The sequence below is a fragment of the Lygodium microphyllum genome, chromosome 30 (assembly GCF_053477565.2).
Source record: "Lygodium microphyllum isolate KBCC chromosome 30, Lygodium_microphyllum_v1.1.10, whole genome shotgun sequence".
NCBI classification, from domain to species: Eukaryota; Viridiplantae; Streptophyta; class Polypodiopsida; order Schizaeales; family Lygodiaceae; genus Lygodium; species Lygodium microphyllum.
The window spans coordinates 61188871-61213393 of NC_141164.1; the positions used below are offsets into that span (position 1 = coordinate 61188871).

The window sequence follows — 24523 nt, forward strand, 5'->3', positions numbered from 1 at the left end:
ACCAGTGAGCCCATTCATGGCTCTGATACCATGTTAGCTTTCATGGATGCAGATAGAGAGCAACACACAGAGTAAAGCAACATGCTTCCACTCTTATTCTACTCATTTACTGAAAAGACATAGGTCAAGTATTTACAAGTCCAGAAGGACCATTCACACCAACCATAAGGACTAGAGTACCGACTTATTTAATATACCTGACTAATATAGCTAGACTAGCTGTGTCCAGCTCATGTCGGTCAAACACATATGAAAGAGCTTGATATTCTAACAAAAATGGGAGCTGTGCCCAAGGTAAAAAGATAGCTGCCGTGAGAACGCCGGGTGTCGGAATCTCCGGCCCAATCAGAATAAGTGTACCCCTGCAAACATAAACCAGAACCATAGGTCAGGCCATAAAAATAAGTACACCGTAAATAACGCAACACACAAAGACATACAATCCAATGTGACATCCTAGATGCTGTGAAATACTAACTAAGTATGCTAACTGAGTAAGCTAAATCTAGCCTAGTGTGAATTAACCAAAGAAGTTTTTCTACAACAGAGCGATAGGTATGTACATCGAAGGGCTATCCTAGGGTATCCTTTGACAAGTGGACAGTAGGATCAAGAGGCGTGGCCACTGGCCGTGTCTGATCCGAAGTGTATTGATCCACTAGCTGAATTGCGTACTTTTACTGTAGCACAAAAATGCATCTCCCAAAATGAACTACCTCCATCTCCAAAAAATAAGACAACAAACCAAGGTCTGTCATCTCAAAAGTAGCACTAAGCTTTGCCTTGATGTCTGCTATGGCAGCAGAATCTTAGCCTGTGATGAGTAAGTCGCCTCAACATATAGCAAGATATAGCTAACCCCCTCTGCAATAGATCGAACATATAAGTTTGGGTCATAAGGGGTAGAATGGTATCCATGAGTCCGTAAGAACTCATACATCCTATGGAACCAACATCACGGTACTTCAACCCATAAAGAGCTTTCTACAAGCGGAATACCTTATCCCTCGTGTTCCCCGAAGGAAAGCCCACTGTTTGCTCCATATAGACTTCCTCCTCCAAATAACCATTCAGGAAGGCACTCTTGACATCCATTTGATATATCGGTCAACCATGGTGAGCGGCTAGCGCAAGAAGCAACCAGAAAGATGTCAACCGTACGGTAGGAGCAAAGGTCTCTTCATAATCAATGCCATGCTTCTATCGAAACCCTTGCACGACAAGGCGAGCCTTGTACTTATCTAAAGTCCCATCAGCTTTTAGCTTGGTCCTAAAAATCCACTTTGTCGTCCCGATGACTTTCTTGTGGCTTGGACGATCCACCAATGTCCAAGTCTCATTTTGGTCAATACTCTCGAGCTCCTTCTCCGTGGCCTCTCGCCATTGAGGGTGCTGAGAGCCTCCTGTCATGTATCAGGCTCAGAATGCGCTATGTAATTGGCTATAAACAGCGACACAAATGAAGCCTAAGGAGCAAACCGAGCAAATCTTCTAGGTCTCTCGGGAGTGGAATCCAGTGGTAGGATCCCCAAATCCCGCATGATCTGCTGGTATCAGCAAGGTAACAAATCTCGCGGAGAGGATCTGGGAGATGAAGAATCCGCAGTAATGTCAAGAGCGAGAAGTAGACCAAGCTCAATATGTACGATCTCCAATGATGTGGAAGGATGAATAGGAGCGGAATCCTGTGCAGAGGATTGCACGATATCCCTCTCGTCAAAAACGACGTCCCTCCTAACGATCACCTTGTTTGTCCGGGGATCGAACAAACGATAGGCTTTCACTTTAGAGGAATATCCGACAAAATTAAGAAGATCAGATTGAGGAGTAGGTTTTCCTATCTTATCATCAGGCATATGTGCTTTCACTTTAGAGGAATATCCGACAAAAATAAGGAGATTAGCTTGAGGAGTGAGTTTTCCTATCTTATCATCAAACGTGTGTATGTAGGCACGATATCCGAAGACTCTGAAGTGGGAAATGATAGGCCGAGAGCCAAAAAATGCCTCATACAAGGTCTTCTTAGGAAGAGCCGCAGTCGGACACCGGTTGAGGATGTACACCAAAGTGTTAACAACCTTGACCCAAAGGCACTCAAGGCACTTAGAAAGCTCTGCTGTGAACAGCATAGAGCGTGCCATTTCCATTACTGTCCGGTTCCTACGCTCTACGACTGCATTCTAAGAGGGGGAGTTAGTAGAGGTGAGTTGGCGAGAGATACCATGCTTCAATAGAAACTCATAAAACTCGTGGGAGGTAAACTCACCACTGCTATCACTCTTCATGCAACCAACACGACGTCCAGTTTGGTTATGAACTAGCAACACCTAAGCAAAAAAATATATGAAAGCATCTAACTTATGCTTGAGGAAATACACCCACATGTATCTAAAATGATCATCCACTATCAAAAATAAGTATAGTGTGCCATTTAAGGCGGCAGTGGATGTCGCCCCACAAAGATCAACATGAATCAATCTAAGAGGCTCCTCAGCACGATATGTAGACTGCTGAGGGAATAGGGTACGGTGCTGCTTTCTGAGCTGACAAGCTTTACAGACAATGCGAGCTAGTTTTAGATAGAAAAGCATGTTGTACTAAGAAATGCACTTAGCCACTTAAACAGTCCCAAAACATGCTTATTTTAGGCTTATTTTAGCCAAAACCCTAAAATGGGGAGCGGATCGAGAGAGTTAAGTGGGAGAGGATCTAAAACCCTAATTTTCTATAAATAGACAGCCAGCCCTCCACTCTTGTCTAGTCTCGTTTTTGCATATTTCAGGTGTTTCAGCTTGCTGCCCACACCCCGTTCGCAGAGGACATCTCAACTGAAGCTATCCATTGCTGTCTCCATCAATTTGGCACCTAATTTTCAGCCCTCTTCACACATCTTGGAGCTAATTCCAATCAGGCAACTGTTGTTCCTGTGTAGACCTACTGTCGTACAGCCTACCACGTCATCACAATCTTGTTGCTTGCGTTTTTAGTCTTTCTCTCTCCTGCAGACTGTCTTGCCTGCGTTTTTAGTCTCTCTCTCACCAGCTGCTTACATTTTTAGTATTTCTCTCTCCTCACTGCTATCTGCGTCAAATCCAGCTTCTTACTGCTGCATTTATTGGTGTTCGACATCCGGAGACTGCCTTGCTGCAATTTGGGTTCCATTCGGAGTACGACACACTCTTCAGCTCATTACCCCTGCCCTGATCCTTGAGATACAGGAGTTCGAGGTTCAGTATTCATTCACTGCATAGTGTGTTTGTTGCATGAGCATCGTATATTCAATAGTCATATCACTTCATTCATTTACTGTGTTCATTGTCTCTGAGTTATCCTAACCCTAACTGTGTTCTTTTATCAATTTGAGCTATGTCGTACAATTTCTGTTTATGTTTCTATGTTAGGGCATTTTTTTACTTGGAATCAGAGCTCAGTACTCTCTGAGAAACATAGAGCTTTGATCTAAAAGCTCTACACAAGAAGCAAAAACAACAGTAGGTTTAAATGACTTCAAACACAACAACACTAATTCAGTCTCCAGAATCAACTATGCCGAGAACCGAGCGAGAGTGGGCCGATCAACTTGCTCCACAAAGTTCCAACATGGTAAAGAACACTTCTGATTACATGGAAGAAAAGCTAGGCAAGCTGACCTCTGAAGAATACAAATTGATCATAGCCTTATAGACGAAGGAAGATTGAGAAGCTCAATCGAGGGATTGCTGCCTCAATGACTGCTAAGTGTAGAAAAGTAGTTGATGAGGATGCAGCAACCGCTCCAGAATCCTTCGTGTCCTTCTTGGTGTCCTTATCTTTGTCGAGGCAATCCTTCTTCCAATGACCGGTCTTTCCACAAATATGGCAAGTCGATTTCTTCTCCTTGTCCTTCTTGGATTTGTTATCCTCCTCCTTCTTTTGGTCCTTCCCCTTCTTCTAAGAGGCTTGACCAAACAAAGCCTCCGATTTGGAAGCATTTTGTCCCTTCAATTGTTCCTCCTGGTCCAAGACCATAGGAACCAACTCTTCCCACCGAAGAGTCGACTCCCTCCCTAATGCAATAAGAGCATAATAAAAAGTACCGAATTGTGGCGGCAACTGGGACAGTAAAGTAATCGCCATGTCTTCGGAGGAAATAGGCTTCCCCGCATTTTGAACCTAAATCTGAAGCTACCGAAGCTTGTTGATGTGTTTCCAAAGCGAAGAAGACTTATTCACGGACAAGGTCCGCATCTACACCTCCAAAGAAACCCTTTTCATCAGGGTCATCCGGTTGTACATCTGATCAAGCTCCAGTCATATCTCTCAAGCCACCGTTAAGTGCTCGATGTGAGCTATCACGGCTATAGTGCAAGACAGAAACAGAAAAGATCGAATCCTAGAATTCAGTTTGTCCCAATGAGACTGGGCCTTGGTCAACTCCACACGAGCATTGGAAGAGAGTTTAGACTCATCCCTCACCGAGGGTTTGTTGATCCAGTATCACTTCATTCGGGAGAAGCTTCTAGATGGGACCTTTGATGTGGAGTACTGCAAGACAAAGAATAATCTTGCAGATTTGTTCACCAAGGCACTTCCCCAGGCTTTACTTCGTCAGCATTCCAGATCCCTCAGTCTAATGCCTCATCCAGGATCTGAGAGGCTGTGTTAGAGATAGAGTCATCCCCTGGACAAGCTATGTTAGGGTTTCTACACAATCCAACAGTATACAGCATACGGCAGAGGACACATCAGCAGCAGGATGCCACGTCAGCATAGCTGCAGTCAGACTGTTTGCAGTCGGACTATTTTTTATTGTTTTTTACTGAAGTCGGCTGCATTTAATGCAGCCGACCTGGTGCTGGTATTTCCTATTTTCTGGCTATAAATAGCCAGTTGGTGGCACACTCAGTCATTCATTCATTTCAGATTCTGGTCTTGAGATCTATTGGCTAAGACAGACTGTGCTCGGGCTGACAGAGATCGAGGTCATCAAGTCGGAGACACACACAGATATTACCTCTGCCCCCGTGTATATTTCTGCACTCTTATACAGCATATTACACTGCAGATTTTCTGCATTTACACTGTCTCCTTTTCTCTCTCTCTCTTTTCTTTGTGTTCACTCTCTCTCAGCCTATGTCCTACGCTTCCACATTGCTGCACTCTGACACTGACATGGTCGGACAGACATTGGACTAGAGAATGAACTATCATGGAGTTCCACGACCTTATGAGATCATTGCAACTAAGTACTATCTCATTTTGATGCATAGAGCCTAGCAACAAATAGAAGGTAAGTCTGAATTTCACCCTTTAGATTCGGTGCACTGATCTACTGACCATGCAAGAAGGGCACTGGCCATCCGCACCATCCGCAAGTGGAAACTAGCATAGAGTATGCTCCATTGCCTTCATACTTATTCTCTCCGATGCCAGGTATGTCTACCATTTCAGATTCTGTTAATGATGATTCCCCTTCTCCTATTGGTATGGATGATTTTCATGATGAAAGATATATGTAAAACAATTTCTGGTTTATGAGTAATGAGGAAGACATATATTTCTTTATGAACTCAAGACTAGGTTCGCAGTTGAAACAAAACTTTGAGTACTCCTTCCTCTTCTTTTCCTTCAAACAATTTAGTTTTCAAAGGTTAAAATGAAGTAGGTGCATCTTCATCATCATTATTTCAATTTCATGCATTTAATGGACAAAAGAATCCACATTATTTCCCACATCTACATCTATCACAAATCCATTTAATCTCCCTCCCATCCCACCCTCTTATTCTACTGCCACATCCTTTCAACCTCCATTACGTGCAGCGCATGTTGCCTCTCATGTGGAATTATATGTGTTTTCATTCACCACATCGGGGGGTTGGTCAAACTTAGGCACAATCATTAGGACCTTACCTCTTCCTCACCCGAGTGGTGTTCAACCATTTCCTCACACACTTTCGGAATATTGCAACTTGGGTATTCCCCCCAATCTCTCCTAAGTGTGGATCAATTGGTGCCACAGTTTGCCTCCATGGCATTACCTAGTGGACCCTCTAGTCATGCTATATCACAACCGACATTTGGACAGGGCTTACGTGTCCCAATGCCTCTACCTCCACCCGCACCTTATGGAAACATTCATGTTCTGGTGCCTCCACATCAATCGATATTCATTGGACACTCACAGCCTAGTTCTGTCTATCCACCTCTTCCCCCTCCTTATCAAACACCTCCACCACCACCATCTTATCCTCCACATCCATCTTACACCACATTCCCAGAACCTCATGGTTCTATCTCATCTTCCACCAAGCATGCATTCAATGACAAGACTCATTTTAACGGGCCAAACTTTACAACTTGGTCGAACTTGATGAGATATGTCCTTGACTCACACAACCTATGGGATCTTGTGCAGGGGTTGGAACCCCAACCCAATCCTATACTTGTTCCATATGAGGTCGTCTGCTCATGGAAGGCTAGGCATGCCTCCGCTATTGTATAGCTCATGCAAGGCTTATTGCCTAAGTTTTATTCTCAGCTTCAACATTTTGACTTAGCGTCAAAGGAATGGGCCTTAACTAACCGCTATGCGACTCGAGATAGGACTTGTCGAATGAATCTTAACCATGAGATTCAAAACTTCAAAATCTCTGACCGGGATGACTTGAAAGTCAAGTTGGCTGAGTACTGGTGTCTCCTTGCCGAATTCTCCACTACCGAGACTCCTAAGTCCTGTGATGATCAGGTCACATTGTTTCTTAACAAGCTACCGCGTAAATACTTCAAATTTGTGCAACAAGTGATTTCTCTACCCAATTTACCCACATTCTATGAATTTGAATGTTAGTTATTGCGTTATGCACGACTATTCGATCAGTTTCGTATGAATAATCTCTCAAAGAGGGCTCTTGTTGCTCATTCTCAGAAGGGGCAATACGGAAAGTGTAAACCAAATCAAAATCAAAAACAAGTAGGGAAATCACAAGGAAACTCCCAGTCTTAACTCAAACCGGGTGGCAGAATGTACCTAAGAAGAATAGGTATTGTCACCATTGTCAAAAGGCTGGCCATTTTGACGACAAGTGTCAATCAAGGGCAACCCCCATCAGGGGAGGCAGGGTGATGGCAAGGGGCAATGGAAAGATTAGACTCACACTGCCACCGGTCAACCATCTCAGTCCACAACGTTTTCAACTCCAAAGGGCTTGTCTAACTCGTCTGTTGAGACCCACATTGTCTCTGTAGAGACATCTGATGCGAGTCTCATCCACATCTCTAAGTTGCCTCCTGACGAGGTTACTGCAGAGACCCACTCATCACAACCGAGCACATCAATACCTATTTGGATTGTGGATAGTGGAGCTACACATTACATGACTCCTGTAGAGAACATCTTCTATACTCAAGCACCTACAGCCGAGCGGGTCCACATAGGAAACAACTCCTTGGTCAAGTTCCAAGCTCAAGGTTACGTCAATTTTTCCACTGACAAGGGTCCGGATCTAGCTTCGCTGGACAATGTATACCATATCCCTGAACTTGAGGTGAACTTCTTATCTGTTCGATACCTTTGCCGGTAGGGGCAAGCACTTTTCTTTATAGCAACTACAATCATGGTCCTTGACTCTCAGACTAGTTTAGAGATTGCTTGCGGTGAGGCACAGCCTAATGGCCTATACCACATGACCCGTTTTCTTACCGAGCCAACAGCCGAGGGCTCCGTGTTCCATAGCTTCCAGGCATTAGCCACATTTCGGGAGCCTACGAACAATGAGCATCTTTTGCATTTCTGCCTAAGGCATCTTGGCTATGACTCTCTTTATGAGTTCTCGCCGTGAGATGGTTGAGGGCATTCCTCACCTGAAGCTAGCTCGAGATGTCTGTAGAGCATCTCAGTTTGAAAAGCAACACCATACCCTGTTTCCACAATAGTCTACATATAGAGCTGAGACGCCTCTTAGATTGATTCACATCGATCTTTGTGGACCCACATTCACTGCTGCCTTAAACGGCGCATTGTACTTCTTTTTTATAGTGGATGATCATTCGAGATACATGTGGATATACTTCCTCAAGCATAAGTTCGATACTTTCACATATTTCTCTGCTTGGGTACTACCGGTTCATAACCAGACGGGTCGTTGTGTTGGTTGCATGAGGACTGATAGCAGGGGTGAGTTCATCTCCCACAAGTTTTTCGATTTCTACAGCATCATGGCATCTCTCACCAGCTCACCTCTACCAACTCTCCTCTCAGAATGAGTCACAGAGCGTCGAAACTAGACAATCATGGAGATGCCACGCTCTATGCTATTCACAGTGAGGCTACTAACACTCCGGTGCATATCCTCAACCGGTGTCTAACTGCGGCTCTTCCTCAGAAGACCCCAGGCATTCTTTGACTCTCGACCTATCATATCCCACTTCAGAGTCTTCAGGTGTCATGCATACACACACACACCCCTGATGATAAAATAGGATACTATAGGTCTGTTGTAGGGAAACTTCTTTGGTTAATTCATACTAGGCCAGACTTAACTTACTCAGTCAGGAATTCTCAATCAGCATTTCATACCACCTAGGATGTCACATTGGATTGCATCTCTTCATGTGTTGCGTTATTCACTATGTACTTATTCTTATGGCCTCACTTATGGTTTAGGTTTTGTTTGCAAGGGGTACACTAATTTTGATTGGGCAGGAGATCCTAACACCCGGTGTTGCCATGGTGGCTACCTCTTCAACTTGGGCACGGCTCCCATTTCTTGGTCCAGCCGTAAGTAAGGGACAGTGATGACTTCCACGGCCGAGGCTGAGTATGGGGCTCTCTTCGATGGCACCACCGATGCCATCTACCGGAGGAGCTTACTGGCAACACTTCACTTCCCTTGTGACTCTCCCATCGTTGTCTAGTGCGATAACCAGAGTACCATTGCCCTTGTGGGCAATCCGATCATCACACTACGGACGCAGCATGTAGAGGTCCACTTCCACTTTTCTAGAGAGCGGGTTGAGCTAGGCACTATTTGCCTAGAGTTTGTGCCTTTATCAGACAATTTTGCAAACATTTTGACCAAAGCAGTCAACCGACAAGTTCTTCTATACCTTTTACCCAAGATCGGCTTCGGTACACCCTCCCCTACTTTTTCAAATTGACGGAGAGAGGGTGCTTCGCTCTTACTTTCCCTTCCAATTTGAGGAGGAGGAGGGGAGGGGGGGGGGGGGAGCGGCCTACTTCTCTTGATAGTAACAGTGATGATGCTTACAATTTTTAGTAATTCATTCATTTATTCTTTTGTATTGTACTTATCGACATTTGTAACTTCATCCGCACTATCAAGATGATACGATTGTAAAAGGGCACTTGGGCAAGTGAGCAATTCCCCTGCGAGGACATTGTCCAAGTGGCACCGTTGCATTGCATTTTGCATGAGCATGACATCTTGCATCTCCCTTTGCATTACCCCATCCATTGGCATTCTGTTAATGTAAACATGCATCTGTGCACATTTATCTCTTTTCGATCTTTTGGAGTGGTCGACTCTGGACCCACCATATTCGTAGCATTGCACATGGCAGTCTCCAAGGCAGTTCTCACTAGCTTGCTTACTTGTCTTGCTTGCTTTATATCTTTGCTATATTTATGTCACCCACACCTTAGCCATTTTCCTTTTTCATCGACACCCAGTAATGGTAGGGATAGTTCCCTTATCACTCTCCCATTTGGGACACAGATACTCAATAGCACAAAAACTGATTTGAAACCCTCACTTAATGTTAAATCTATTAAAACTACAAAGCCCCCCCAACTCCCAAAAAAAAAAACGTCCATAGCTGATTCCATCCGCCTTTGCAAGACTTGGTAGACCATTGGGCAGTCAACGTGCACCCTTTGTCTAATGCCCTGGCCTCTCTGGGGTGATCACTTGGGCTCGCTTGGTAAGATAGCCATTATCCTTGTAGTCTTAGTAGGTCATTGGGCAGGTGACGCACACCCTTTGTCCGATGCTTTGGCTGCTTTGGGCTGGGACGCCTTGGGGTAAAAGAAAAGATAAAGAAAAAAAAAGAAGGCTTGGTTAGCCTACTTCTCGTGGCACCGTTCTTGGGCCACCTGAGAGGGAGTGTTGAGCTAAAAATGTATTAGCTTCACTTAAACGGCCCGAAAACATGCTTAATTAAGGAAGAAATCTTCTTTATTTAAAAAGAAATGTGTTCCTAGAGAGTGCATGTATCCCATAAGTACAAACCCACTTGGGAGGGCCCAAACTTTCTATAAATAGATATACTGCCCTCCATCAGCCTTAATCTCGTTTTTGCAAATTTCAGGTATCTCAGCTTTCTGCCTACACTCCGAACGTGGAGGACATCGCGGTCCAAGCTGACCATTGTTGTCTATAACAGTATGGTGTCATTTCCGGCCTACCACACACTGTTCAGAGCTGATTTGAGCATGCTGATAGCTGCTATTGATTTTTCCTACGTTTTTAGTCTCTCTCTGTCCTGCAGTCTACGTTTGTTGTTTTCTCTCCTATAGCCAACGTTTTTAGTATTTCTCTCTCTTGCACTACCATTTGCATCAAATTCAACCTTCCTTGGCTGCCTTTGCTAGTGTTCAACATCCAGAAGCTGCCTTGCTACGATTCGGGATATGTTCGGAGTATGACACTCTCTAGCTCATTATCCCTGCCCTGATCCTTGAGATACAAGAGTTCGAGGTACAATATTCATTCACTACATAGTGTGTTTGTTGCATGAGCATTGCATATTCAATAGTCATATCATTTCATTCATTCTCTGTGTTCATTGTATCTGAGTTACCCTAACTCTAAATGTGTTCTTCTATCAGTTTGTGCTTTATCATACGGTGTTATTTGTGTTTCTAATGGGTGTAGCAGCAAGGTGAGAAAAAATACCCTAATACAAAAACACAAATAGCACCATACAACAAAGCACAGAATGATAGAAAAACACAGTTAGGGTTAGAATAACTCCGAGAAAATGAACACAAAGAATGAATGAAATGATATGACTATTGAATATGCAATGCTCATGCAGCAAATACGCTGTGCAGTGAATGAATACTATACCTTGAAGTCCTATATCTCAAGGATCAGGGCAGGGGTAATGAGCTAGAGAGAGTTTCGTACTCCGAACACATCCCGAATCGCAACAAGGCAGCTTCCAAATGTCGAACACCAATAAACGCAACCAAGGAAGACTGGATCTGATGCAGACGGCAATGCAGGAGAGATAAAGACTAAAAACACAAGGAGAGAGAAATACTAAAAACGCACGTGAGGAGAGAGAAAACAGCAAACGGAGGCTACATGAGAGAAAGACTAAAAATGCAGAAAAAACCAGCACCAACAATCAACATACTGAAATCAGATCCGAACAGTGTGTGGTAGATTGGAAACAGGTGCTGGACTGTTGTAGACAACAATGGCCAGCTTGGACCACAATGTCCACCACGTTTAGGGTGTGGGCAGCAAGCTGCGATACCTGAAATTTGCAAAAACGAGATTAAAGCTGATGGAGGACAACATATCTATTTATAGAAAGTTTGGGCCCTCCCAAGTGGGTTGGAAACAGGCGTTGGACTGTTGTAAACAACAATGGCCAGCTTGGACCGCAATGTCCACCACGTTTAGGGTGTGGGCAGCAAGCTGCGATACCTGAAATTTGCAAAAACGAGATTAAAGCTGATGGAGGACAATATATCTATTTATAGAAAGTTTGGGCCCTCCCAAGTGGGTTTGTACTTACGGGATACATGCACTCTCTAGGAACACATTTCTTTTTAAATAAACAAGGTTTCTTCCTTAATTAAGCATGTTTTGGGGCTGTTTAAGTGAAGCTAATGCATTTTTAGCTCAACACCCCCTCTCAAACCCAACAATGATGCCACGAGAAGTAGGCCAGCCAAGCCTTTTTTTTTCCTTTATCTTTTCTTTTACCCCAAGGCATTCCATCCCAAAGCAACCAAAGCATCAGACAAAGAATACGCATCGGCTACCCAGTGGCCTACTAAGACTACAAAGGCAATAGTTATCTTACCAAGGGACCCTAAGTGGTCACCCTAGAGAAGCTAGGGCATCAAACAAATGATGCACGTTGACTACCCAATGACCTACCAAGTCCTACAAAGGTTAATGGAATTAACTATGGACTTTTTTCTTCTTTCTTTTTTTTTTTGAGAGCTTTATAGTTTTTATAGATTTAACATTGAGGGAGGGTTTGAAATCAGTTTTTGTCCTATTGAGTATCCATGCCCCAAATGGGAGAGTGATAAGGGATGGTTAGACCTAAGACCTTCACAAAAGAAGCATATTATCCCCACCATTACTAGGTGTCGATGAAAAAGGAAAATGGCTAAGATCTGGGTGTGACACAAATATAGCAAAGATGTAAAGCAAGCAAGCTAGGGAGAACTGCCTTGGAGATTGCCATGTGCAATGCCACGAATATGGTGGATCCAGAGTCAACCACTCCAAAAGACTGAAAAGGGATAAATATGCACAGATGCATGTTTACATGAACAGAATGCCAATGCACGGGGTAATGCAAAGGGAGATGCAAGATGCCATGCCCACGCAAAATACAATGCAACAGTGCCACTTGCACAGTGTCCTTGCAGGAGAATTGTTCACTTACCCAAGTGCCATTTAACAATCATGTCATCCTGACAATGCAAATGAAGTTATAAATGTCCATAAGTACAATACAAAAGAATAAATGAATGAATGAATGTCTAAAAATTGTAAGCATCATCACTGTCACTATTAAGAGAAATAGTCCCCTCCCCCCCTCCCCTCTCAAACTAAAAGGGAAAGCAAGAGGAAAGCTTCCTCTCCTCATCAATCTAAAGAAGTAGAGGAGGGTGTATCCAAGTTGATCCGGGTAAAAGGTACTGAAGAACCGGCTAGTTGACCGCTTTGGTCAAAATGTTTGCAAAATTGTCTGATGAAGGCATAAACTCTAGGCGGATACTGTCTAGCTCAACCTGCTCTTTGAAAAAGTGGAAGTGGAAGTGGACTCCCACATGCCATGTCCGTGGTGTGATGATCGATTTACCCGCAAGGACAATGGCACTTTGGTTGTCACAGTAGACAATGATAGGAGAGTCAGAAGGGAAGTAAAGTGCCGCCAATAAGCTCCTCAAGTAGGTGGCCTCGATGATGCCATCAAAGAGAGACCTATACTAAGCCTCGGCCGTGCAAGCCGCCACCATCTCGTACGTACGGTTGGACGAAGAAATGAGAGTCGTGTCCAAGGTGAAGAGGTAGCCACGATAGGAACATTGGGGTTAGGATCTCCTGCCCAATCAAAATCAATGTACCCCCGGAAACATAAACCAAAACCATAAGTGAGGCCATAAGAATAAGTATACCATAAGTAACGCAACACACAAAGACATGCAATCCAATGTGACATCCTAGGTGCTGTAAAATACTGACTGAGAATGTTGACTGAGTGAGCTAAGTCTGGCCTAGTATTAATTAAACAAAGAAGTTTCCCTACAATTGACCTATAGGTATGCGCATAGAAGGGCTAACCTAGGATATCCTTTGATAAGTGGACAGTAGGATCGAGAGGCGTAGCCATTGCTATGTCTGATCCGTAGTGAACTGTTCCACGAGCTGAAGTGTGTACTTCTGCTGTGACACAAAAATACAATCCCCAGATCGAACTACCTCCGTCCCCAAGAAGTAAAAGAACAAATCAAGGTCTGTCATCTCAAATGTAGCACTAAGCTTTGCCTTGATTTCTGCTATGGGAGTAGAATCTGAGCATGTGATGAGCAAGTCATCAACATACAGTAGGATGTAGCTAACCCCCTTTGCAGTAGATAGAACATATAAGTTCAGGTCATAAGACGTAGAATGGTATCCGTGAGTCTGTAAGAACTCGTCCATCCTATGGAACCAAGACCATGGTGGTTACTTCAACCCATAAAGAGCTTTCTGCAAGCAGAATATCTTATCCCTCAAGTTCGCAGAAGAAAATCTTGGTGGCTGCTCCACATAGACTTTCTTCTCCAGATAACCATTCAGGAAGCCACTCTTGACATCCATCTGATGTATCGGCCAATCGTGGTGAGCGGCTAGCGCGAGTAATAACCGAAAAGATGTCAACTGCGCAGTAGGTGCGAAGGTCTCTTCATGATCAATACCATGCTTCTGTCAAAACCCTTGCACAACAAGGCGAGCCTTATACTTGTCTAAAGTCCCATCAACCTTTAGCTTGATCCTAAAAATTCACTCCCGATGACTTTCTTGTAGCTCGGACAATCCACCAATGTCCAAGTCTAATTTTAGTCAATTCTCTCTAACTCCTTCTTCATGGCATCTCACCATTGAGGGTACTGAAGAGCCTTCTACCATGTATCCCGCTCAAAATGCACTATGTAATCAACTATAAACAACGATGCAAATGATGTCTAAGGTGCAAGCCTAGCAGATCTTCTAGGTCCCTCCGAAGTGGAATCCAGTGGTAATATCCCCGAATCCCACATGGTCTATTGGTACCAGTGAGGTAACGGGTTTCGCAAAGGGGGCCTGGGAGCTAAAGAATCCTTAAGTAGAACAGGGGCAGGTAGTAGACCAGGCTCAGCAGGCACAATCTCCAATGATGTGGAAGGAGGAATCGGATCGGAATCCGGTGCAGAGGACTGCACAATATCCCTCTCATCAAAGATGACATCCCTCCTAACGATCATCATCTTCGTCCGAGGATCAAACAAACAACAGGTTTTCGCTTTGAAGGAATATCCAACAAGGATAAGGAGAATAGCTCGAGGAGTGAGCTTTCCTATTTTATCATCAAACGTGTATATGTATACACGACACCGAAAGACTCTAAAGTGGGATATCACAAGCCGAGAGTCAAAAAATGCCTCGTACGGGGTCTTCTGAGGAAGAGCCACAATCGTGCACCGGTTGAGGATGTACACCGCAGCGTTAGCAACCTCAACCCAAAGGTGCTTAAGGAGCTGTACTGCGAACAGCATATAGCATGCCATTTCTATGGCTGTCCAGTTCCGACACTCTACGGCTCCGTTCTGAGAGGGGGAGTTGATAGAGGTGAGCTGGTGAGAGATGCCATACTACTGTAGAAACTCGGAAACACGTGGAAGATGAACTCACCACCGCTATCACTCCTCATGCAACCAACACGACAACCCATCTCGTTATGAACCAACAACACCCAAGTAGAGAAATATCTGAAAGCATCGGACTTATGCTTGAGGAAGTACACCCACACGTATCTCGAATGATCATCCACTATCAAAAAGAAGTGCATTGCGCCGTTCAAGGCAGCAGTGGATGTGGGCCAACAAAGATCAACATGAATCAATCTAAGAGGCGCCTCAACTCTATGTGTAGATTATTGAGGAAGTGGATACGATGCTGCTTTCCGAGCTGAGATGCTCTACAGACATCTTGAGCTAGCTTCACGCAAGGAAGGCCGTCAACCATCTCACGGCAAGACAACTCATAAAGAGAGTCATAGCCAAGATGCTCTAGGCAGAAATGCAAAAGACGCTCATTGTTTGTAGGCTCTTGAGATGCGGCTAATGCCTGGAAGAGCTATGGAACGCGTGTAGTGACGGGAAGGCACGAAGATCAAGACAATCATTGTTCCTTAGGCGAGGAGAGACAGAGAGTGAGAGAGAGCAGAGTAGAGAGTGCGCACGATTTGTGGGTACAATGACGAGTGTACCACTTTAGGTTTTTAGATAGATATATATATATAAGTACAAATGCTAAGGGTATATTCACACCCGAGCACATTCAAAGGCACAAGGGCCTTTATTCCCAACAACCTCCCACCTAAAGGCAATGTGCCTTAAGAAGAGAAAAGAATCAGCTAAGTCTAGGTATGGACAAAGCTGAAATACATATATCTATCCAACTCCCATCATCTATCGGCAATGAGCAAACCGCTCTGCTGGAAGACCCTTCGTGAGAAGGTTTGCAGGATTATCATTTGTATGCACTTTGACAAGCTCAAAGCTCTTGCTGTCAAGTACATCTCTAATGAAGTGGTACTTCACCTGTATATGCTTTGCCTTTGCATGAAAGATAGGATTCCATGCTAGCATGATAGTACTCTGACTATCACAATGAAGAACAGGTAACTCTATGATGCCAAGCTCTCCCACCAGACGTCAAAGCCATAAAGCCTCCTTGCATGCCTCAGTGGTAGCCACATACTCTGCCTCTGTAGTAGACAATGCAACACACTTTTGTAGCCTGGAGATCCAAGAGACTGCCTCTCCTGTGAAAGTAAATACATACCCAGAAGTGGACTTTCTGCAATCCGCATGACCAGTATAGTCTGCATCCGTAAAGGCAACAACAGATGCCTTCTTCTTTCCAAAGCAGATGCACAACTCCTTTGTGCCTTTGAGGTATCTCATAATACCTTTCACTGCATCCCAATGCTTTTTGCTAGGGTTTGTCATGTATCTGCTAACCACTCCCACTGCAAAGGCAATGTAAGACGTATAGCAACCATAGCATACATCAAACTGCCACAACTGAAGCATATGTTATCTTGGCCATTTCTGCCTTCTCATCATCAGATGTAGGGTTGTCCTCTGCACTGAGTTTCACATATGGAGGTAATGGAACCCCAATTGTTTTCCCCCCCCCTCCATATTGAAACGCTGCAAAACCTTGGAAATATACTCCTGCTGAGATAGATAGAGCAATCCTTTTGACCTATCTCTGAGTATTCACATACCAAGAATGTGATTTGCATCACCAAGATCCTTCGTGTTAAAGCTGCCATAAAGACTTTGCTTCAGTGAATCCAAGGCATGAGTATCCCTGCCAACAATCAGCATGTCATCAACATACAAAACCAAGATAATCAGGCTGCCATCTGCTGCCTTCTTAGTGTACAAGCAATGATCCACTTGACTTCTATGGAAACCTTGAGATTACATAAATGTATCAAATTTATGATATCATTCTCTTTGAGCTTGTTTTAGCTCATACAAACTTCTTTTGAGTTTACATACCATCTTCTCTTTCCCTTTTTCTACAAACCCTTCAGGATTCTGCATATATATGTCTTCATGCAGATTACCATGTAAGAATACAGTCTTTACATCCATCTGTATGAGCTCCATATCTTCAACTGCAACCAAGCCCAAAATGGTTCTTAATGTAGACATTTTGACTACAGGAGAGAAGATCTCATCGAAGTCAATTACATGCTCCTGCTTGTACCACTTTGCAACCAATCTTGCTTTGTACTTTAATGAGGAACTAGAAGTGACCTTCCACTTATAAAACCATTTGCAGGGAAGTATTTTTTGCCCTTTAGGCAACTGCACCAAGTCCCAAGTATCATTTTTCTCAAGAGATTCCATTTCTAACAACATGGCTTTATATCATTTCTTGTTGTCTTGTCTGTCCATTGCTTCCTTGAAGCAAGATGGTTCACCACAGTCTGTCAACATGACATAATCAACCACATTCTTTACACCAGGAATGAATCTATCAAGTTGAAGCAAGATGGTTCACCACAGTCCACATTCTTTACACCAGGAATGAATCTATCAAGTTGTCTAGTAGCCCTAGACGATCTCCTAGCCCAATGATCATTGTTTGATGGTTGTTGAGCATTTTCAGCTTGCTGTCCTGGCATTTCAACCTACAAATTAGCATTAACAACTTGCTGTCCTGGCTCTTCCTGCACATGTAGTGGCTCATTATCATGGGCAATAGCTGGCTGATCATTTCCAGCATTATTTTCTACATTTACAAGTTCATTTACAGCAGGTATTTGCTGCTGTACAGCGGGCACATTTTGCTGTCCAAAAGGTTTTCTTCCCGGAATACAACCCTATGGACCTCCTCAGTCTTTTCGGGTTGTTTATGCATGCGATCTTCCCAGAAGATAACATCATTGCTGCGTACTACTTTCCTTTTCTGAAGATCCCACAATCTATAACCCATTTCACCCTCGTCACTATATCTTAGGAAAATGCATTTACAGGAGTTTGGCTCAAGTTTGCTGTGTTTTTCTTTACGAATGTGCACAAAAGCCTCGCAGCCAAATACTTTCAGGTGAGCATATGAAGGTGGCTTGCCCGACCACGCTTCTTGGGGAACTCCCCTCCCGCCCCCCCGCAAAAGACCTATTTGGTGACCGATTAATTAAGTGTACAGCTATCATAACAGCCTCTGCCCAAAAACCATGGGGTAATGCAACATGAGACAGCATCGTACGGACCTTATTCTGTATGGTCCAATTCATACGCTCTATGGTGAATGAAAACACATACGATCCTACATGAGAGAAAACATGCAGTGCACTTAATGGAGAATGAAAGGATGTGGTGGCAGAATAAGAGCGTGGGATGGGAGGGAGATTAAATGGATTTGTGATAGATGTAGATCTGGAAAAAAATGTGGGTTCCTTTTGTCCATTAAATGTATTAAATTGAAATAATGATAATGAAGATGCATCTACTTCATTTTGACCTTTGAAAACAAAATTGTCTAAAGGAAAAGAAGAGAAAAGAGTACTCACAGTTGCTTGTTTCAAGTGCTTACCTAGTCTTGAGTTCATAAAGAAATATATGTCTTCCTCATTCCTCATAAACCAGAAATTATTTTGCATGCGTCCTTCATCATGAAAATCATCCATACCAATAGAAAAAGGAAAATCATTATTAATAGAATTTGAAATGGTAGACATACATGGCACCAAAGAGAATAAGTATGAAAGCAATGGAGTGTATTCTATGCCAGTTTCCACTTGTGGATGGCCAGTCCTAATTGGAGATTCCGCCCTTCCTGCATGGTCAATAGATCGGTGCACTGAATCTAAAGGGTAAAATTCACACCTAACTTCTATCTATTGTTGGGCTCTATTCATCAAAATGAGATCGTACTCAGTTGCAATGATCTCATAAGGTCGTGGAACTCCATGATAATCCAATGTTTATCTGGCCATATAGGGAGCTTGTGAAGTAAGTTGTGAGGCCCACTCCAACTCATTCCTCGACGGATTTAGCTCAGATGTGAGAAGTGGTGCGGAAGTAGTGTTCGACGTCATCAGCCCTTTTGTTGTTCATGCTTCTTTTGTAGAGCTTTCAGATCAAGGCCTAGGTTTCTCTCAAAGAACTCGGCTTTGATACCATGTGAAGAAATACCATAACACAGAAACACAAACACTCTCTAGGAACGCATTTCTTTTTAAATAAACAAGGTTTCTTCCTTAATTAAGCATGTCTTGGGGTTGTTTAAGTGAAACTAATACATTTTTAGCTCAACACAAGGTGGCAACAATTGATAGCAAAGGTGGAGACCTGATTTGAATGTAATGATGATGGAGTGATTGAATAAATTGGGGAGTAGGATGGCGACCACAATTTGCCCACCCTTGTATAGGGGATTTTTGGACAGTTGAATTAATGAAATAATTCTTTTACGAAAGTTTTTATGGAGCTATAACAAAACTTAAAGCCTGATAATTTTGTGTTAATGCTGTCCTTAATTTTGGTTGCTCAATACCCCTACCTCTACAAAAGAAAAGGGAGTATTAATCTTCCGTAAGGTCAATCTCCGTCCACGGACACTATCAAGAAACCTGCCTTTCGTAACATTTCTAAAAAGAACAAATTTTGTGCATATTGTCACAAACCTATGTATATTAACCGATGTTTTGTTCAAAACCATGGGTGTCCTATCCCAACCTCAAAAATTGAGCATCCAATCCTATGAGATAAAAGACTACATGTCAGGCATAAACCATCACACTTCCCTGGGGGTCTTGTGCACATCATCGGATCTTGCGTTCCATTGCAACTTGATGCTTTGATACCAATAAAATGACCCCCTAGGATCCAACCTGCACACAAGACACAACACAAGCCAAAGTCACCATAAAAGGGACTGGACATCAGATTCCCATACCACTAGCCCACACCATCTTGGTGTACAGATGTGTTCACCAATGGGCCAAGAGTTCAAGAGTGGTGATCACACAATGGATGTGCACAATAGGGCATTGAGTCCTATTTATAGGACTGGACTGCCCTAACCTCAAAGTGTCCTTAGTGCATTGGCACTAAGTCACTTCATTACCACTATGACCAATGCTACTAGCACCCATCTGGATGTCCAAGGACATACAACCATCCCACTATCTAATGCTACTCCATGGAGCCTAAGACAACAGTTTCAAAAATTTGATGATTGTTACAATAGGCACATAGACTCCCGGTCTCCTAGATTCATTTTTGAAATGCTGATGCTTCAACCTGGTGGAGAGGATGAACTCAGCTGAAGTGTAGACTAAAGTACCTTTCAAGGTTAAATTTGAAGACTGTCAGGCACTGTAGCTGCAATATACACGCTTGGCAAGAAGATGTGACAGTGATGACTTGTGCTGTTTCATACATTGCTTTTATACTCATTGATTAGAATTCTGAGTTATCTACAGTGCATGGGTACTTTTGGAACATTGCAATCTTGGTATCCTCAGGTTCACCATCAGGAAAAGCAGATCTTTATTGAGAAATCTCATTAATCACAACCCACATCACTGGAGTATGTTAATTTGGATCTGAGAATTGAAGAGTAGAAGGGTTGCAGATGCTAGAGGGATTTCGTAATGTCATGCTTTGAGCTTGACTGTTCTGATGATCTTGCTTTCATTAATAAGGAGTCAACACACACATTGGTTATGAATAGTACTGTGTTAGTGTGCCCGAGTTAGCTGCAGATGTTTCCTTTCTTTTTTCTCATGTGTAAATGTTTCTGCATGTTGTAGAGAGATTCCCATGTGGCAATGGCTCCTATGGAGAACAAGTCACCTAAGGTGTTGCATTGCACATGAGGAAAAGAGATCTAACTCTCTAAGTTGAGGACTCTTGTATGCTCACATACAACCATAATGACTCTATTCACCCCCATATGAGCTTCAATCCTATGTACCTCTATCCAAACCCTAAGATGTTCTTGTCAACTTATTTGCCCAACTTAGGCTACCCAATGCAGATGCCCCCACCCAAATCGTGTGTAATGAAGGTTTAATTAGCAAACATGTCGATGGTCTCATCACCTTACAAAACTCTCTTTACAGCTATAACTACAGTCTGACAACCTGGCCTGAGACGCTCCTGGTTTCTGTCTCTATCTTGGTTTTTTTCCATTTATCTGTTCAATAGATGTTATAATGCACAACTATGGTAAACTAAGCTGAGAGATCAAATAAGCTCCGTCCTGTGACAATAATATCAGAGTTGTGCATATCTTTTGCTTCCATGGAAGGAGACAAGGTACTGCTGAATTATCCTGATGCCTGCCATCTCTCCATTGAATGGCAAGCTATCAGAGACTCCTAGGCAAAGAATGCCATGATTGGAAAAAGAAAAATAAATTTTGCAAAAACAGTAGCCTCTCATGAAAAGTGATCGAACTTGGCAGGCTTACAAGCAGAAGAATGTAGCTGGTCAGATTGAGAGCCGTGTGAAAAAGCAGCAGTCACATTTGAAAGATTTTAATAGCCAGTTGCACCAGATCCTGTACAAAGAAAAAGAACTGGTCATAGCTCCATAACTAATTGGCTTTATCAATCTTACAATCCAGAGGACAAGTCTTCTTCTGAAGGTGATGATAACAGCATGAAGATAAAGATAGACACAGACCAGAGTATTGAGCTTTATCTGCTGTCTAGTCTTATAAACAGGGTAAGCCAATGTAAAGGCTTGCAATCAGAAAATAACATAATGATCAGAGAACAGCAGAAGGCAAGCAATAAGGCTTGCAAGAGGGATTAGCTCCAATCAACTTTGTGCCATCAGCAAGAAAAGCTTTCCAACAACTAGAGAATCAGCCAGTATAGCAATGTCTAACAAATGTCCAAGTCAAGGTTATTGAACAAAGATAAAACTGGTATACCATCCTCACAAAGATTCCTAGCACACAGTATTGTAACCTTTGGCAGTTAAAAATCAAAGTTAATCATTGCAATTTCCCATCAACGCAATCAACCAAATAATAAACTGGAACCCACAGAACTTCTACTATGCAATTACAAAACTGACAATACCAACTAATTACAAGACATGCAAATAGACAAGACTTTGCCCATACGCTGTCGCAGCTCCAGTTGCTGAAGTTGCTTCATGAGCCTTTCCCAGAAGCAGTTGAGGACAATCTTTGATCTGAGAGAAAACTGCATCAGTGAAAAGAAGATGAAAAACCACTTTTGACGCATTAATTCAAGAATTTTTCCTCCAAAAGATTTTTATTGACAGCAATATGATATCACCTCAGCTTCAGTGATGGTACAACCACCAAAGCTTGTCAAGACAATAGAAGGGACACTCTACACATGCAAACTGAGCCACCAATCCTTGGTGAGGAGAGTGAGACAAGCATCCTAAAGACAGTCTAGAAACCTCATAGTGGACCACAAACTATGGGACAGAGAAGTACAGCTCTGAAATGACTCAGATTACCATGGCGAATCATAGCTCTAAATTTCATCATGATCAAAGGTAATTATGCCTATTTTACAAGCACTTTATTGGAGACTTTGTGAATCAAGTTAAATAATTTCTCCTCATATTATCATCCATAGACAATTTGACAAAGCAAAAGTGCTATTGCCATAAAAACAATGTGGGCAGAAGTTTCTTACAGGTTTCATGCACAGAAGACAGTTTTGCTTACATTAAGAAACTGCAAGAAATAGGTCTCCTACAGCAGAGTGTAACTAAAAGTAGTCCACATGTCATTTAGCTTGCAAAAGGCTTTGCCTCTCAAACACTTCAAGGACTCTACTTTCTACCTCTAGAATGTCAAGTTTGAAGCTCTAGTTCTATATCAGTAAAGGACCTGTTTTGATTATACCTAATTTGTTGAAACCTTTCTTTGTGGAATAATGTAAGTGCAGGGAAGAATATGAGAATGACAATACTTTGAACTTAACCAACCTGATCAATTATCACCATGAAAAATTAGAAGATAGAGAAAGAAAAGAGTCGACATCACATTGAGAGGGCAACCCACCCCTTCCCCTTTTTAGGAAGGAACCACACAATCCACTCTCAAACCTCGATGGTAAAATGTATCTAAGAAGAATAGGTTTTGTCAAACATTGTCAAAAGGTTGATCATTATGATAACAAGTGTCAATCTAAGGCAAGAGGCACACAACCAAAATCTAATAATCAAACCTCCGCACCCTAGTCGGGTAACCCCCAGCAAGGGAAGCAAGGTGGTGGCAACCCCCAATAGGGGCAGTGACTAGACCAAACCCACACTACCACCGGTCAGCCATCACAATCGGTGAACTACTCAACTCCAGAGGGTTTGTCTGACTGGTCTATAAAGTCCCACATCATCGCCTTAGAGACATCAAATATGAGTCTCATTCACATTTGTGAGTTGCTTCCCGACGAGATGACTGTAGAGGCCCACTTGTCATAGCCAAGCACATCAACACCTGTTTGACTTGTGGATAGTGGAGCTACCCATCACATGTCTCCTATTGAGAACATTTTCATTTCACAAGCCCATACAACTAGGAGAGTCTGTATAGAAAATAACTCCTCAATCAAGATTCAAGCCTAGGGTCACATCAATTTTTATCACTAACCAAGGCTCGGATCTAGCTTCGCTAGATGATGACAGCTGGGAGAGTCCGTGTAGAAAATAACTCCTTGGTCAAGATTCAGTCCTAGGGTCGCATCAATTTTCCCACTGACCAGGGCACTGGATGATGTCTATCATATCCCCCAACTTAGGGTAAACTTGTTGTCCGTTCAATAGCTTTGCCAATTGGAGTGAGCAATTGTCTTCACGACGACCACAATCAAGGTCCTAGACTGTTAGATTGGTTTCGTGATTGCTCGCGGCAAGGCATAGTCTAATGGCTTTTACTACATGACCCATTTTCTTACCGAGCTAACTGTTGTTGATGATCCAGTGTTCCATTGCTTCCAGGCCTTGGCCACCATGCCGGAGTCCACAAACTCTAAGCATCTTTGGTGTTTTTGCTTAGGACATCTTGGCTACGACTCTCTTTATGAGTTGTCGCATCAAGGGATGTTTGAGGGCCTTCCAGCCTAAAACTATCTCAAGAGGTCTGTAAAGCATGTCAACTAGGTAAGTAGCATCATACACCCTTTCCTCAACAATTGAAACCGGTCTATGACTCACATAAAGCGGTAGTCCCTTCAATTAATACCTCGTCTTTTCACATATACACACAAACAGAGACCTCAGTCCCTCACTCAACACCAGATTGGCCCCGAAGTTTGGCGCCCCTTTCAGTATTTCTTTATCAATAAAAAGATGGAAAGTTACAAAAAATGAAATGTTCCGAAGTACAAAACCTGTGAACATTTGGCTTTTATCTTTTCTGAGTAAATTTCAGCTGTATAAGGACAGTACAGCATATCCAGAACAACATCCCTTTTTGAGTAAATTTCAGCCCACATAAGGACAATACAGCATATCAAGAACATCCCTTTCTGAGTAAACTTCAGCTGCATAAGGACAGTACAG

The 24523-nt window shown here is 42.9% G+C and overlaps 1 protein-coding gene across 4 annotated transcripts in view; it reads right to left on the reverse strand.

Annotated features, from left to right (window-relative positions):
* The window catches only part of LOC148009908 (putative protein phosphatase 2C 26), a 56981-nt gene that overhangs the window by 11965 nt on the left and 20493 nt on the right, over nucleotides 1-24523 (reverse strand). For 3 of the 4 annotated variants that reach the window (XR_015689736.1, XM_087673079.1, XM_087673078.1), the window contains exons 5-6: nucleotides 22104-22174; nucleotides 198-362 (exon numbers count right to left, since the gene is read on the reverse strand). Coding sequence is in view for 2 of the 4 variants with exons in the window: in XM_087673079.1 (XP_087529205.1) it covers nucleotides 198-362; nucleotides 22104-22174 (236 nt within the window). In the remaining 2 variants the exon portion in view is untranslated. The remainder of the gene's footprint in view (nucleotides 1-197; nucleotides 363-22103; nucleotides 22175-24523) is intronic. The other variant, XR_015689737.1, reaches the window with a different exon arrangement.